The sequence below is a fragment of the Equus caballus genome, chromosome 8, assembly GCF_041296265.1.
Source record: "Equus caballus isolate H_3958 breed thoroughbred chromosome 8, TB-T2T, whole genome shotgun sequence".
NCBI lineage: Eukaryota > Metazoa > Chordata > Mammalia > Perissodactyla > Equidae > Equus > Equus caballus.
Window position 1 is genome coordinate 31,794,971 of NC_091691.1, and position 13,458 is coordinate 31,808,428.

Consider the following 13,458-nt stretch of genomic DNA (forward strand, 5'->3'; position numbering starts at 1 on the left):
AGCAGAGCCCCTCCAGTCAACCTGAAGCCCCATGAGCGAGAAAAAAATATTTGGTCTTGTAAGTCACAGAGATTCTGGGGGCTGTTTGTGACGTAGCATTATCACAGTGGGAGCTAAAACACCTGCCCATTCCTTGGCTAGGGGAGAAAGGGGCATCTCAATGAGCTGTCTCCCTCAGTCTGCATCCAAGGAAGTAAGCTAAGTCTCCAAAACACACTGAGGCACTGTGGAAGGAGATGAAATGGATAGCAGGAAAGTGGAAAGCAATGAATGTCTCTTGTGGAACAAACAGCTGGCTCATAGATGTAGCACCAGGGGCTGGCCTGTTAGCCAGACTTGCTTTCTGGCTGTCACCCTACAAGCAAAAAGTATGTTAGATCCCCAAAGGAGCAGCTGGCTCTGCTGATTTATTGGGCCTGAATCAGATCTGTGAGAGCAAATTGAATTTTGAATACAATTTCATGTCAATTAACTTTGCTCTGAGCCTTGCAAAGAGCAGTGACTTGCTATAAAGTAAAGCCAAGCAGCAAAGACCCATGGGGCCAACGGGCCCTCCTGGAAGCAATGCCTCAGAGCTCTGCTGAGGGCACTCTGCTGTGGGCGGTGACTGGGTGAGGGCCTGGTTCCATGAGAGGTGCCCGTTCTCAGGGACGTTGGTGGCCACACATGAACAAGAGCTGGCACTCATCTACAAGCCCTACAAGGCGCCCAGTGCTGTTGGGGCAAGTAAACCCATGGTTTCCAAAGTGTGGCCCCCAGACCCGCAGCTCGTTTGTTGAAATGCAAATTCCCAAGCCCCTCATGAGACAGGATGAATCAGGATGGATCGGAAATTCTGAGGCCCAGCGACTACAACACAGAACTGACCATGTGACCGACCTTCAGGGCTTGAGAGCCCACTGAACCTTCAGCCCACCCACTGCAGGAGCTCTGTGGTCACCCCTGTGTCAGAGAGAGGGCCGTGGAGGCAGAGGTCACTCGCCCACAGTCTTGTGAGGAGCTGGGCTTGGAGGCCAGGCAGTCTCCCTCTGGAACTGCCCTGCCCTGCACGGTGGCCATCAGCCACACGGAGCCATTTCATTTTAAGATTAAAGTTACGAAATGAAACATACAATTTTGTTCTTCAGTTACATGAGCCACATTTCAAGGGCTCAAGAGCCTTATGCCGCTGGTGGCCACTGGACTGGACAACGCTGATCTAGAACACTCCCCTCACCAGCACTGGCCCAGAAGCTGTCCCTGAGCCACTGTTGGCGTGCGTGCCTGGAAGCCCCGGAGGCCCCTCTGGGAGGCAGAGCACAAACATCAAAACAAGAAGCACAGCAGCTCTGCACCCCCAAGCCAGAAGTCAGGGGCGCGGGTGATGCGGTACACATGGGCTCACGGCTCCTGCAGGCCCTGGGAGAGCTCAGAGCCCTGGGTGGGGGATTCAGTTGTTCTGTCACAATGCGCACAGTCAGGAAAAATGAGCGCGGCCCACGATCAAGCAGCAAGCAGGTTTCTGCCTCGGGCCACCCACCCCATCTCCTGGGGTAGCTTTGCTGTGCCGGGAATCCAGAGGTGGTGCTGGCCAGACCACCTGGAAGTGAATCAAAGGAAAGAAAACACCTGGGGGCTTCTCCCTGGGGGAGAGCTAAGGAAGCAGAAAAACCCAGAGGGGGCCCCACAGAGACCCCGTTTTTCACCCAGAACCCACGTCTAAGCGTCCTCCAGACCAGATGGGAAAGGACAGAGGAGTTTCTGTGTTTGAAAACGTCAACACCAGAACTCGACCTTCCCAAGCAGGGTTCCAGGAAGGTAGGAGGGGCGACAGGAAAGGGTCCTTAGGAAGCTCCTCCCACCCCCCCAGGTCAACAGACTGCTGGGCCACTGGCTGGGGGTGGGGCGGGTCTCCAGAGCAGGTGTGGAGCCTGGAGGCTGCTCCTGGAGTGGGCTGGCGGGCCCAAGGGCCTGCATCCAGTGAAATCCTGAAATATTATCCCCAGGACCCCCCCACATCCGCATTTCCTGGCTCTCTCTCCTCAGAGGGGAACCACGGCGGCAGGGATGCAGAGAAACCACTCTGCTTGCGTTTTCTGTCTTCCTAACGAGGCTTTTAAAAATCAAAAGTGGTGAGGCTGGAGGCAGGCAGAGTTTTCATAACAAAACCCAGAATGAGATGAGGGGGAGGGGCCCCTGCCGCACCCTGGGGAGGCCCAGAGAGGAGTGGGGGGCTGAGCAGAGAGAGCCTGGCAGATGGGCCCGCAGCTTTGGGGGCCTGAGTGCCCCACTCCATGTCCGCCTTCCCAACTGCCACTGGGGACAGCCCTGCCAAAAGCCTGTGACACCCAGATCACACCCCTCCATGCCCTGTACACACTGGGGCCCTGGGCCCTCCACGGCACAGAGCGATGGGACTCAAAGCCCCAGCCCCCGTATGGGAGATGGGCAGTGGAACCCCCCACTCAGCGTGGCCTGGGGCAGCACTTCCCTGTCAAGCAAGGAGTCACCTCCCAGAACTCAGCTACTGCGCTCCCTTCTTCAGTCTCTACACTGCCCAGCAAGTCCTTCCCTGCCTCAGTGCCTCTACACATGCTGTGCTCTTTGCAAGGAACACAGTTCCCCTCTTTGCACAACTGACTCTTTCTTATCTCTATGTCTCAGCTCAATTCTCACTCCTACAGGCATTTTGGGACCACCCAATGCCCACTTAGTATGACACCACCCTTTTCGGTTTTCTTCATGTCATCATTTGATGTTATTTGGCTCTGTGTTCAGGGTCTCTCCCACTTCTAAGAGGGCCGTCTGTCTCATCAATTACTGCATCACAAACAGTGCCTGGATATAGGGCATTTGGTAAATATTTGTTGTATGAATTAATGACCTTAGCATTTGAGGAAAACCGATGGCCCTCCCCACCCGCAGTCCCTCCGTACCTCACAGACTCCCACTGGTGAAAGAGGAAGTTCACAGTAACATCTAGCTTTCAACTCTCCAGCTGCTCCTTCCCATTGGTCCCTGCCCTGTTGCAGCCCTGGGTGGGGAGCAGCCCCTGCATGCCAAACTGCTGTCTCTATGCAAACCAGGCACCCCCGGGGCCTCCCACCCCACCCACTCCCCACAGGGGGCATTCTGGGGTCCAGGGCTCTGGTCTTGGGAGAGCTGCCTTACTGTAAAACCTGGGAACCTGCCGGGGAGAGAGGAGGGGATGCACTGCCTGTGAGCCCCCCTCCCCACTTGGATCTGGAGGTCCCGCAGCTGCCTGGGCAGGCGCAGCAGAGAGCACCAGGAGCCATGGACCAGCCCGCAGGGAGACCGGCGGGGAGAGGGGCAGGGGACACGTGGAGACAGCCTGGACTGCGGCGTGGGGGCAGTGGAGGACCGAGAAATCCTCATCTGGCCTTCAAACGCCCCTCCACTGGCAGGGAGGTCCTCCCCTTCCCACACACAGTGCGCAAGACTTCTAGAGTCTGGGGGAACGAGCCCAGTAAGACCCCACCCCCTGCCCCAGTATCAGGAGTGGGGGCGAGGGCACCCCATCCATGGGTCCCCATCAAGAGTGCGGACAAGGACGCCCATCCATGGGTCCTCATCAGAAGTGGGGACGAGGACGCCCATCCTTCACACCCCACCCCGGCCCCATCTCGGGAGTGACGGTGAGCTTGCCCTCTGCACTCATGTGTCTGGTTTGGCTGGAGAGGCCCCTACTTTTCTGCTCACGTGCTCTCGTTTAAAGATGCTTCAGGAGGGAGGCTGCGGGTGGGGAAGCGCAGAGGCCCCGACCGCACACCCGCGAGAGAGGATGACGCTCCGGCCCCCACCCCTCCTTAGTGGAGCGGCGCTTGCCCGGGAGCGCGCAGAGGGGCGGGAAGGGGCGGGAAGGGGCGCGGCCTCCCAGGTCCCTCCTCCGAGGGGCGGGGCTGGCGGGAGGGGCGGGGCCCGGCTGGGCGCGCGGGGCGGGGCCTCTGGGGGGGGGGGGGGGCGGGGCCGGGCTCCGCCGAGCGCCCACTTCCTCTGGAGCTGGCGTCCGGGCGGAAGTACGTCAGTTGTTATCCGCTCGGGGCGCCGCCGCCGCCGTCGCCGCCTCAGCAGCCCCGGCGCCGCAGCCCCGGCCCTCGCCCGCCGCGCCGCGACCGGGCCCGCCGCCGCCGCCCGCCGCGCATGGGGCGCGCCCCCGGGACGGCGGCCCGGGGCCGCTGAGCTCCGGCCGCTCCGCCGATGCGCGCGGCCGCCCGCGCCGAGGCGCCCAGGCCTCGCCGGGCCCGGGGCTGAGGGGCCCCCGCGGCATGCCCGGCCCGGCCCGCCGCCCGCCGCCGCCTAGGGCCCCCGCCCGCACCGAGCCCGGCGGCGCCGCGTAGCGCAGCGGCCGCGGAGGCCGCCCGACGGCGCGGCCGCAAGGTCACCGCGCGCCATGGAGGCCAAGGTCCGCCAGAGCCGGCGCTCGCGCGCGCAGAGGGACCGCGGCCGGCGCCGGGAGGCCGCCCGCGACGCCCGCGACCAGAGCGCGTCGTCGGGCGACGAGCCCGAGCCCGGACCAGGCAAGGAGAACGCGTGCCTGCCCCGCGCGCCCCCGCCCCGCGCCCCCGCCGCGCGCCCCCCGCGCCGCCGCCGCCGCGAGTCCAGCTCGCAGGAGGAGGAGGTCATCGACGGCTTCGCCATCGCCAGCTTCAGCACGCTGGAGGCCTTGGAGGTAGGTGGGCGGCGGCGGGCCGGAGACGCCGCCCCGAGGGCCAGACCGCGCGCCCGCGCCTGGCCGGCCGCTCCCGGGGGACCCGGGCGACCCGGCGGCGCGGGGGCAGGGGGTGTTCGCGTCCGAGCTGCCGGGGAGAAGAATCCCTCCGTGACGCTGCCCAAGCCGGGGGTGTCTGGCTGCACAATCGGGCTTTTCTCAATTGTGTTTCTGTTGCCAAAGTATCACTTTTTCGGTTCAGGCTGTGCTAGGGAGATGAGCACTGCTGGAGTTGGTGGAGGGGTGATAAAATGGATACTTTGAGTTCTTCCTGTTCCTCCCTTCCCGTTGAGGTTTCTGTTTAGACGGGGAGACCCCTCTCGGTGACCCGCTACTTGCTGCGTGGTTAATAGGATGGCAAAAAATATTGCTTGTCTGGCTGCGTTATCATGGACAGTATTTGCTGAGCAAATACTGCCGTTTTTGCCTGAACCCAGTTGAGTGCGGAGGGAAATGAATACTGTCAGAGAGTTGGCAAGTGGGGTGAGTGGGGAGCCGCCTTCTCCTACAACTGGCCTGGAGAGAAATGCTGGCCAGGCCCTGGTGTCCTGCGAGCCTCAGCCAGCCAGCCCTGCCACTCTGCAGGGGCCCCATGCAGCACTTCTTTTGGGGAACTAGTATCTGTTGGGCTTGGAGTCCCAGAGACCACTCAGTGAATAGTCTCCCTCCCTTTCTCTTGGGCTTGGGGGCCAGTGGCCTGGGATCCCCCACTTTCAGAGGCTGAGGTCCCTGCAGTGAGCCCTTACCCTGGGGTCCTCTGGGTCTGGAGAGCCTCAGGGACAGGTTTGCCACTTTCTTTCTGGGTAGGTGGATGCACGGAGGTGGGACGCCTGTGTTAGAGCTTGTGCTTAACCACACAGTCCCCGGGGTCTCCTGTCATGCACACCTGGGGGTCCTGAGATGGCTCCTGGGCCAAAGGGTTCCCAACTAAGACACTTTGGAGGGGTGTGGTGGCACATGTCATGGCTCTGTACTGGGAAGGGGTGGCCCCAGGCCAAGTTTTCTGCCTTTGTGCAAGCCAGGTCCTGCCCTGCACCTTCTGAGAGTGGTGACACCACCCACCTTCCAGATGTGTAACCGCCCTGCCAGGTGGGGGGAAAACAAAACCTGAACTGTGGCCTCCAACGCCCTGCACCCTGCCAGCCAGCCTCTTCCACCCGACTTCCTCCCGCACTGGCATATCAGCCCCTTTTGAGTTCTGCTGCCTCAGGGCCTCCGTACCTGCCGTTCCCTCTGCCTGAGCCCCACTGTTCTCTCTGCCTGGGCCCTTGTTTGGCGCCTTCGTGTCTCAGTGCAAATGTCCTTCAGACCGGCCCTCCTCAGCCACTGTCTGAGGCTGCTCCCTCCCCCCCATGTTATTTCACATACTTTCCTTCCTGTCAGTTACCTCTCTCTCTGAAGCTGTCTTGTGATTTACTTGGTCTCTGTTGTTTTGGCGCTCTCCCCACCAGAACTTGGAAGCTGGAAGAGAGCAGGCATCATGTCTATTTTGTGTGTCCCCTGTGGGGTCCCAGTGTCCTGTACACATTTGTGTTGGGAGCGAGTGAATGAGTGAGAGGAGAAACCGAAGTTCAGGAAGGCTGCAGCTAAGGTCACTCAGCATGCCCTGGTGAAATAGGCCTGTTGGGTCCACGTGCTGCCTGCAGTAGCTCTGGCTGTACCCCTCCTGCATCGGGGGCACTGGAAGTGCAGCCTTAGGTTTGGGGGCTTCTGCAGACTCAGACCAGCACTGGCCGGGTCATAGTGAGACTGAGCCTACTTTCTGCTTGGCATTCACACAGCCACGTCACCTGGGGCTGCTCCATGCACCTTTCTCTGACCTTAGCTGGTGGGGGTCTGCATGCCTTGGAAAGTACAGGGTTTCTGGACAAGTCATAACTTCTAGATCAGCACTCTTGTTTGGCCTCATTTCTTGCTAAAGCTTAGTGGTTTTCCCCCAGATTTCGGATAAATCAGAATGATGTGGATAGTGACAGCGTGCAGTGAACGTGTACTCTATTAGGCACTGTTCTCAGCCTGCTTGTCTCCGCTACACAGAGGGGGACACTGAGGCCCAGCACCGTGAGTGTCAAGGCCCCAGTCTGCCTGGTCTCAGCTCTGCCAGGCCCTCACGAGTCTGTCTTGGCTTGCATGTGAGACATGAGCTGCCATCCCCAGAGCGTAAACAAACAAACGTCACGTGTAGACCTGTGCAGGAGGTGGGACCTGCACAGAGAACATTGTCAGTGTGCCGAGAGTCCTCCTCCTTACTTTTGTCCTGAAGATGCAGGCCCCCCACACCCGAGGCAGGTACCCCTTCATCCCCCCGCACCTCCGTCTGCCCCGAGGGAGACCAAGTCCCTGCCTCTGGGGCAGCTGAGAGGATCACAGGCCACTTCTGTTAAGTGCTGCAGACGCAGCAGGAACTCCATAATGTGGCAGTGGTGTTGTCAGCTGAGGAGCGGCCCGCCGCGTCTGGCCTGGCCCAGGGTACATCCGCAGCCCCGGCACGGAGTGATCTCCACCAGAGTCCTGGGTTGGATGGCCAGAACCTGGTCTCCCAGTTGGGGGTGTACAGAGGCCATGGCTAGTCAGGGGTCACACACCTGAGCCCTGGTCCCCTGTTAACTTTTTGATACTCCATTTAACAGGGTAGGGGCATGAGCAGGTTGCAGTGGGACAGGGGTCTTGTGGGGACAGGGGCTCTCTTTCCTCTGCTCTCACTCACAGGAGCCAGATGGATTTGGGACCGCTGGACAGATGGCTCTTGCTGTCCATCTGGTTCCTGTTACATCTCTGTCTTCTAGGGTGTTGACCAGAGGTGACAGGAAGCCCTTTGGAGGACGGGCGGGGCAGCACTGTGGTTCTCTACCCAGGTCCTCCCGATCCTTCCTCCCCGATGGCAAAGGCAGCCTTCAGGCCTTGGGTCTCCTGGGAGATTCACCTTGTAGGCAGAGCCAGGGCGGGCCCAGCAAACCTACTGTGTGCCTCCGAGTGCTTTCCATCAGGGATGCCTGCGCTCTGTGCACCGGCCCTTCCCCTGTGTGCTCTGTGCTGGAGACGCGTATGATGCTAGCACCTGGCGGAAACCACCCATCTGGGTTGGCGTCCATATGATTCCTTGTTAATTTGCCTTTCAAACAGCAAAACTCTTTCCCCTGGCTCAAAAATCAAGCTTTATGAAAAGCTATATCCTGAAAAAAGTTTCAGCTCCAACCTCAGCCTCCTCCAGTCACTACTCTCGCCGCTCCTGGCCTTTCTGAGCTCATTGTGCAAACGTAACCACAGGCGTGTGGTCTGTGCACACAGGTCTGTGTCCTTGCTCTTTGGTAGAAGGATAGGGTCACTCACCACATCTGTACACGTGTCCGGGAGGGTATACCCGGGAGTAAAGATGGAAGGGAAAACACCCAAAATTCTAGCTGAGTGGACAGGTGGCTTCCTTTCTCTAATCCTCCTGTTTTCTACACTGATCAGCACCTGTTACTTTGATAATCCACAGAATGTACACCTAAAACCAGACTCAACCTGCTACATGGAGTTGTCCTTGAGAAACCCCACCCCTGCCTCCCCAGGACCACATCAGCAGGTGAATGGCTGTGCGTGGAGGGGTGGGCCTGGCCTGGCCTGGCCTGGCTGCGCCGCCCAGCCCCCAGCCTTCGGGGCTGTCCAGGGGCGTGCTGTGCATTTCTGCTAGAAATGACCGAGTTCTTCCCAGACGCAGGTGGGACCCTCGGGCTGAGGATGTGAGCCTCAAGGCAGCTGGTGGAGGTGGCCTTGGTCCCAATGGACGATGGCCCGCTGCAGGTCTGGACATAGTCCCTTTGGAGGTAGGGGTGCCAAGTCTCCCCCTGCCCTGGGCCACGTCTGGGAAGCTCAGGGCTGGTGGCGTCTCTGGGAGTGTGTTTGACGTCCCCCAGGGGTAGGGGGACGCAGTCTCTGCTGGCTCTGGGCACTTAGGTCTGTGCATTTGGGGAGTTAGGATGCATCCCTCCTGCCCCGTGTACAGAAGCACATGCTGCCAGTCTTTCCTTTGAGGGCTTTGATCTGGGGAGCCATGTGCCTGGCCCATCCCTCTGACAAGAAGTCAGGACTGAGACCACTCAGTCAGTTGGGCTCCATGAGGAGAGCCAGTGGTGGGAGAAGCCTTCACCTTGAAGAATGTCTGAGCCTTGGGGCCAGAGCACCACCTCCAGACTGCCTCCTACTCTCTAGATGGGGAAACTGAAGCGCAGAGAGGGGAGTGCTTTGCCTGCAGTCTTGGATGAGAGTGTGGCGCCAAGCCTGGAACCCTCCAAGGATGGCACTGCGTTGCTCCCCCATCCCCCCAAGGGCCCACAGCTGTCAGGGCTGGGGAGTTGGAGCAGCTCCCTCCAAGGGGGATCCCGCCAGTGGGTGAAAGCAAAGCGATTATGTGGCCCCCTTGTCTGCGTGGGTGTCCACCACTCTGGGGCAGCAGCAGTTTTGCTAATTGTGGGTTTGGAACCTGGGCTGGGGTCCCTGCAGTGTCACCATCTCCTGTTTTGTGAGTCAGTGCCCTGTTGTAGGGGAGACAAGCGTGTTGGGAGCAGTGGTGACAACGATGGCCACCGAGGGCACTGTCCTGAGGGCTCTCTGTCCTCACACTCCCATTTTCTAGATGAGGAAACTAAGGCCAGGGTGTGAAGTCCTTGTCCAGGATCTGCCCACCGCAATGCCAGTCCACAGACACTGCAGATCTTTACCCAGACTTGGGCTGCATCTTCAAGATGCTCTTTGCGGAAAATCTGAGCTTGAGTGGAGGGAAGGGTGGTCCACAACGTCAGAAGGGACAGCCTTGGATAGCCTTTTCCTGGGCTGCAGGAGCAACAATAGGTGCCCTGTGCAGTTCTGGGTTGGCTACCTGACCTCTGGGAAAGGCTGCCCTCTCTGAGTGCCATGGGCATTGATGTGGGTCTGCAGAGCCTGTGGCCATGTGCACAGGTTGGGAGGGGTCTGCTGCATCACCCACCATCACCACACATCCATTGTGGGCGATGGGGCCTCAGGGCGAATGCTCGCATGATGTGGCACAGGGTGGTGGAGGCAGCTGTGGTCCTGATGGACAGTGGCCATGTGTCTGCTGGCCAGTTCATTGGCCCTGCCCACTCCTGGGCACAGGTGAAGGTCTCAAGCCCCATGTGGGTGGGCAGGGGCCATCTCCCAGGCTCCGTCACCCCACCCACACCCCTCTGGCTAGAGGTTGTCTGTGCAGCACTTGTGGACTCCTGCCCACACTATGCTCCAGCACCTTCGAGGGCCGTGTGGTCCTGATGGCAGTGAGGATGGCACAGCCCTCTCTCTGTCTTCCTGCTTCCACCCGTCTGCTAGGTGTCTGGAGGCTGCACTGTGCCGGGAGTAGAGTGCCCAGGAGTCGAGTCGGACTATCATGATGCCCCACGGTTGGCAGCCTCACCTTCCCATGAGTCTGTTTTGCCCAGGAGGGGCTGCATGGGCCATGAGGGGCTCCCCAGTGGCAGTCCACAGCCCTCCTTTCTTCTGGCCCCACTCTGACTTTCTGGACGGAGTTTTGGGTCCAGAGTGTGCATATGTATGCTGTGTATCTGTACATGTGTGTGTGGTGGTGAGTCTGTGTCCCAGATATGTGCATGCATGTGTGCATGTGTGTAAATACATGTGTGTGTTGGGGCCCTGGCCAGGCACATATGTGGTGTGTGTGTACTTGGGGCCTATGTGAGTCTCACCCCCCCACCCCCGCACCCCCACCCATTTCTGCCTATTGCTATGTGCCCTGTCTGGACACCTGGCCCTGACCCATCCAGCCTGCCCAGACCCCTTCTGGGCAGCAACTCCGTGGCCTGGACCTGACCCCTCGGCCACACACGCAAAGCCCCACCCAGGAGCTCTTAGAAGGGCCTCACTTCCTCCATCTGTTGTCCTGGGTCTGCTGCAGAGGGATAGTCACTCCCACCTTCCCACTTACTGAGCTGGCCCCTGTCCCTGCCCCTCCAGCTTCTTGGGCTTGTCACTTCTTGACTCTGAGCTTTCAGTTCAGTAGCCCTGCCCTTCTGTGGCCCCTCTGTCTCCACCCCTGCCCTTGGCTCCTGCAGCTCCAGCCACACTTGCCCCCTGAGGATCCTCGGACACACATGTGGGCATGCTTCCAGCCCTTGCCATCTTCTCTGCCCCCCACCTGAAAGGTTCTTTCCTCAGGTGTTGGGTGACTTGCTCTCTCCTCTGTGTCTGGGCCACGGCGTCCCCTCCTGGCTTATCCTCTCGGCTCTCATCCCTGGCAGGTTAGACCCTCTGTCCCTTGTTTCCCCCAAGAGGACTCAGGTGGTATCAGTTTGCTATCCAGTGTCTCTCCCCACCCAGAACCTCCTCATGCACATGGTTGTATCCAGAGGGAAACTCCTAGACCCAGACTGGGGTGTCTGTGTGGCTGTGTGCCATTTTTGTAGGGTTTTGATAAGTGGCGAGGCATTCACCCTTCCAGAGGTGGTGCCAGGCCTGTTCCCAGCTGAGGTCTGCGCGTTTTGCTGACTCCTTCTGCCTTACGTCTTGGTCGCCGTTTGCTGAGAGGTGGCTGTCGTGCATATAAGGAAGCCATCTCTCCCCTCTTGTTTCTACCTGGGTAATTTGTGGAACTCCTGTTGGTTCTGACAGCTTCCCGGTAGAGCCTTAGGATTTTCCTCTGGCCACCATGGCATCTGCTGGAACCGCAGTGTTGTCATTGCCCGTCTCCTTTCGTTTCTTGTGGAGTCTGTCAACACCTCCAAAGTGCTGGGTGGGCGCCCCACCCCTCTAGTGGGCCTCTCCTGCTTCCCCTCCACTTGGCATGTGCGTCCTTTCACACGGACACTGTGTCCCTCCCAGGAAGCATCTGGCCCCGTGTCAGAAGTGGGCAGTGGGCCTCACTCTTGCCCTGTGTGATGACGATTGTTTTCCTTCCCTGGACCCGGTGATGTTGCGATGTCCCTGAGTTCCGGAACCAGGCCTGCCTGGCTGTGGTAGCAGAGTCTGGCTTCAGGTCGCTTTGCTGATATTTTAGTTGAGATTTTTGGCACTGTGTTCCTAAGTATTTAGTCTGAGGCTATCTTGTGTGTGCTGGTTCTGCTGCGACTTTTCCTGCGCTCTGGAACAGTCAAAACGGCCTGCGAGTTGTCAGCTCCTCTCCCACTTGGAAAGAACTCTTGAGGCCCCCGCTGTTCCAGCTCCGTTTGCCAGTGGCCAGTGAGAGACTGAGTCAGCTCCACTCAGCTGGGGAGGCAGGTAATGAATAAAGAAACTAGAGGACCAGCTGGCTGGAAGCAGGGTCAGCAGGGCAGTCCCCCCAGAGCAGGCCAGCCCGGGATGGGAGCTGCCAAGGGGCTGCCTGTGGCTGGCAGGTGGTGAGGCCTTGGGCCCTGTCTGTCCCCCTACACCCACCCCATTCTGTTTAGGTGGGCAGTGGTCACCTTGTGGAGGGAGGACGCTGGAGGCTGGAAGCCACACCCACTGTGGGCGTGGGGGTCATGGGCTGAGGGCAGCCAGAGTGGCAACAACCGCACACAGTGACCTGGCAAGGCGCCCACTGGGGGCCTTGACTTGGGTTCGTTGGCTCTGCATGGAGCCCCAGGAGGTGGGGGCCATGACCAGTCCTCTGGAGATGAGGAAACCAAGGCCCTGGACCTCTGCGTCTTGTCCAGGGCAGAAGGACAGCTGGTCAGGGGCAGGGCTGAGGCCCCCTGCCATGGTCACACCGCCTAGGCTGTGATTGACTGCCTGTGCTCCTCTGCTGAGAACTTTTTGCTGCCCATCTTTGGGGACCGGGGTACCTGCCCTTCCTCGTGGCCCTTGAGGACATGTCTCTGGGTGCAGCCTCCATGAGGCCACCGGGCAGCTGGGCTACCTCCCAGTCAGGTTTTCGAGGCTATGGGTTACATCCCCAGGCCGCCTCCCTCATGCGGCCCTTGGTGGCTCCTGCTCACCCAGGCAGTTGCTCGGGATGGTCTCTTGTTGTCTCTTGCTTGTTGGGGCCCAGGCTGTGGTGGCCCTGGGGTAGGCCAGGCTTGCATGTGGGGCTACTGAGCCTCTTGAAGTGACTACTGGCCCGCAGGGAATGCTCTGACTTGTTCCACCCTCCCTGACTCACTGAGCATTTAGTTAGCACCGGCTGTGTGCCTGGCCCTGTGCCTGCCATGGGGTTTGCTCCAGGCAGAGGAGGCAGATAGGTAACTAGACTGGCAGGTGCCTGGAAGGAGGGTAACGGGCTGTCATGATGGCGTCAGGGGCGCGGGAGGAGGCCTTGCAGGCCAGGTGGGTTCTGGGGAGGTGCCCAATGGGGACCAGCCTGGGAGGATGGCGGGGCCAGGTAGGGCTTTCAGGTTGGGACGCATGGAGAAGGTCGATGGGGTCATCAGCAGAGGGGCGGCTGGGCTGGGGTGGTGGGCAGTCACTGAGGTCACTGAGGCACTTTCTCCCTTAGGAGCTAGAATCTGAAACCCACATGGTACCGACTGCTTTGGGGACTCAGGGCAATTGTGATATTTGGTTCCAGTTCTGCGTGGAGAATGTTCCGGTGGCCTGGTTTGCCCAAGTAGTTCGAGAAAGAAAACTGGCCAAAGAGTTCACAGCTTTATTCGGCTCACCAGGACTCTGTACTGGGCTTCTGTTTGAAGCTGCACGTGGGGGAGAGCTGGCTTGTAACCCTGGTGCCCAGCCCAGCAGGTGCAAACCACTCCTGACCCACGTTCTAGTCGTGGTCAGTGTGCGTGTGTACGCATGTGAGTGGGTGTCTGTATGTGCGTGGA

At 59.7% G+C, this 13,458-nt stretch overlaps 1 protein-coding gene across 13 annotated transcripts in view; it reads left to right on the plus strand.

Moving 5' to 3' along the window:
• Positions 1-4,016: 4,016 nt before the first annotated feature.
• Positions 4,017-13,458, plus strand: part of FBRSL1 (fibrosin like 1) — an 89,765-nt gene continuing 80,323 nt past the window's right edge. For 6 of the 13 annotated variants that reach the window (XM_070220479.1, XM_070220480.1, XM_070220482.1 and 3 more), the window contains exon 1: positions 4,026-4,669. In XM_070220479.1, coding sequence (XP_070076580.1) covers positions 4,391-4,669 — 279 coding nt within the window. In that variant the 5' untranslated portion in view covers positions 4,026-4,390. Of the gene's footprint in view, positions 4,670-13,458 lie in introns of all 13 variants that reach the window. The other 7 variants (XM_070220486.1, XM_070220476.1, XM_070220478.1 and 4 more) reach the window with 3 other exon arrangements.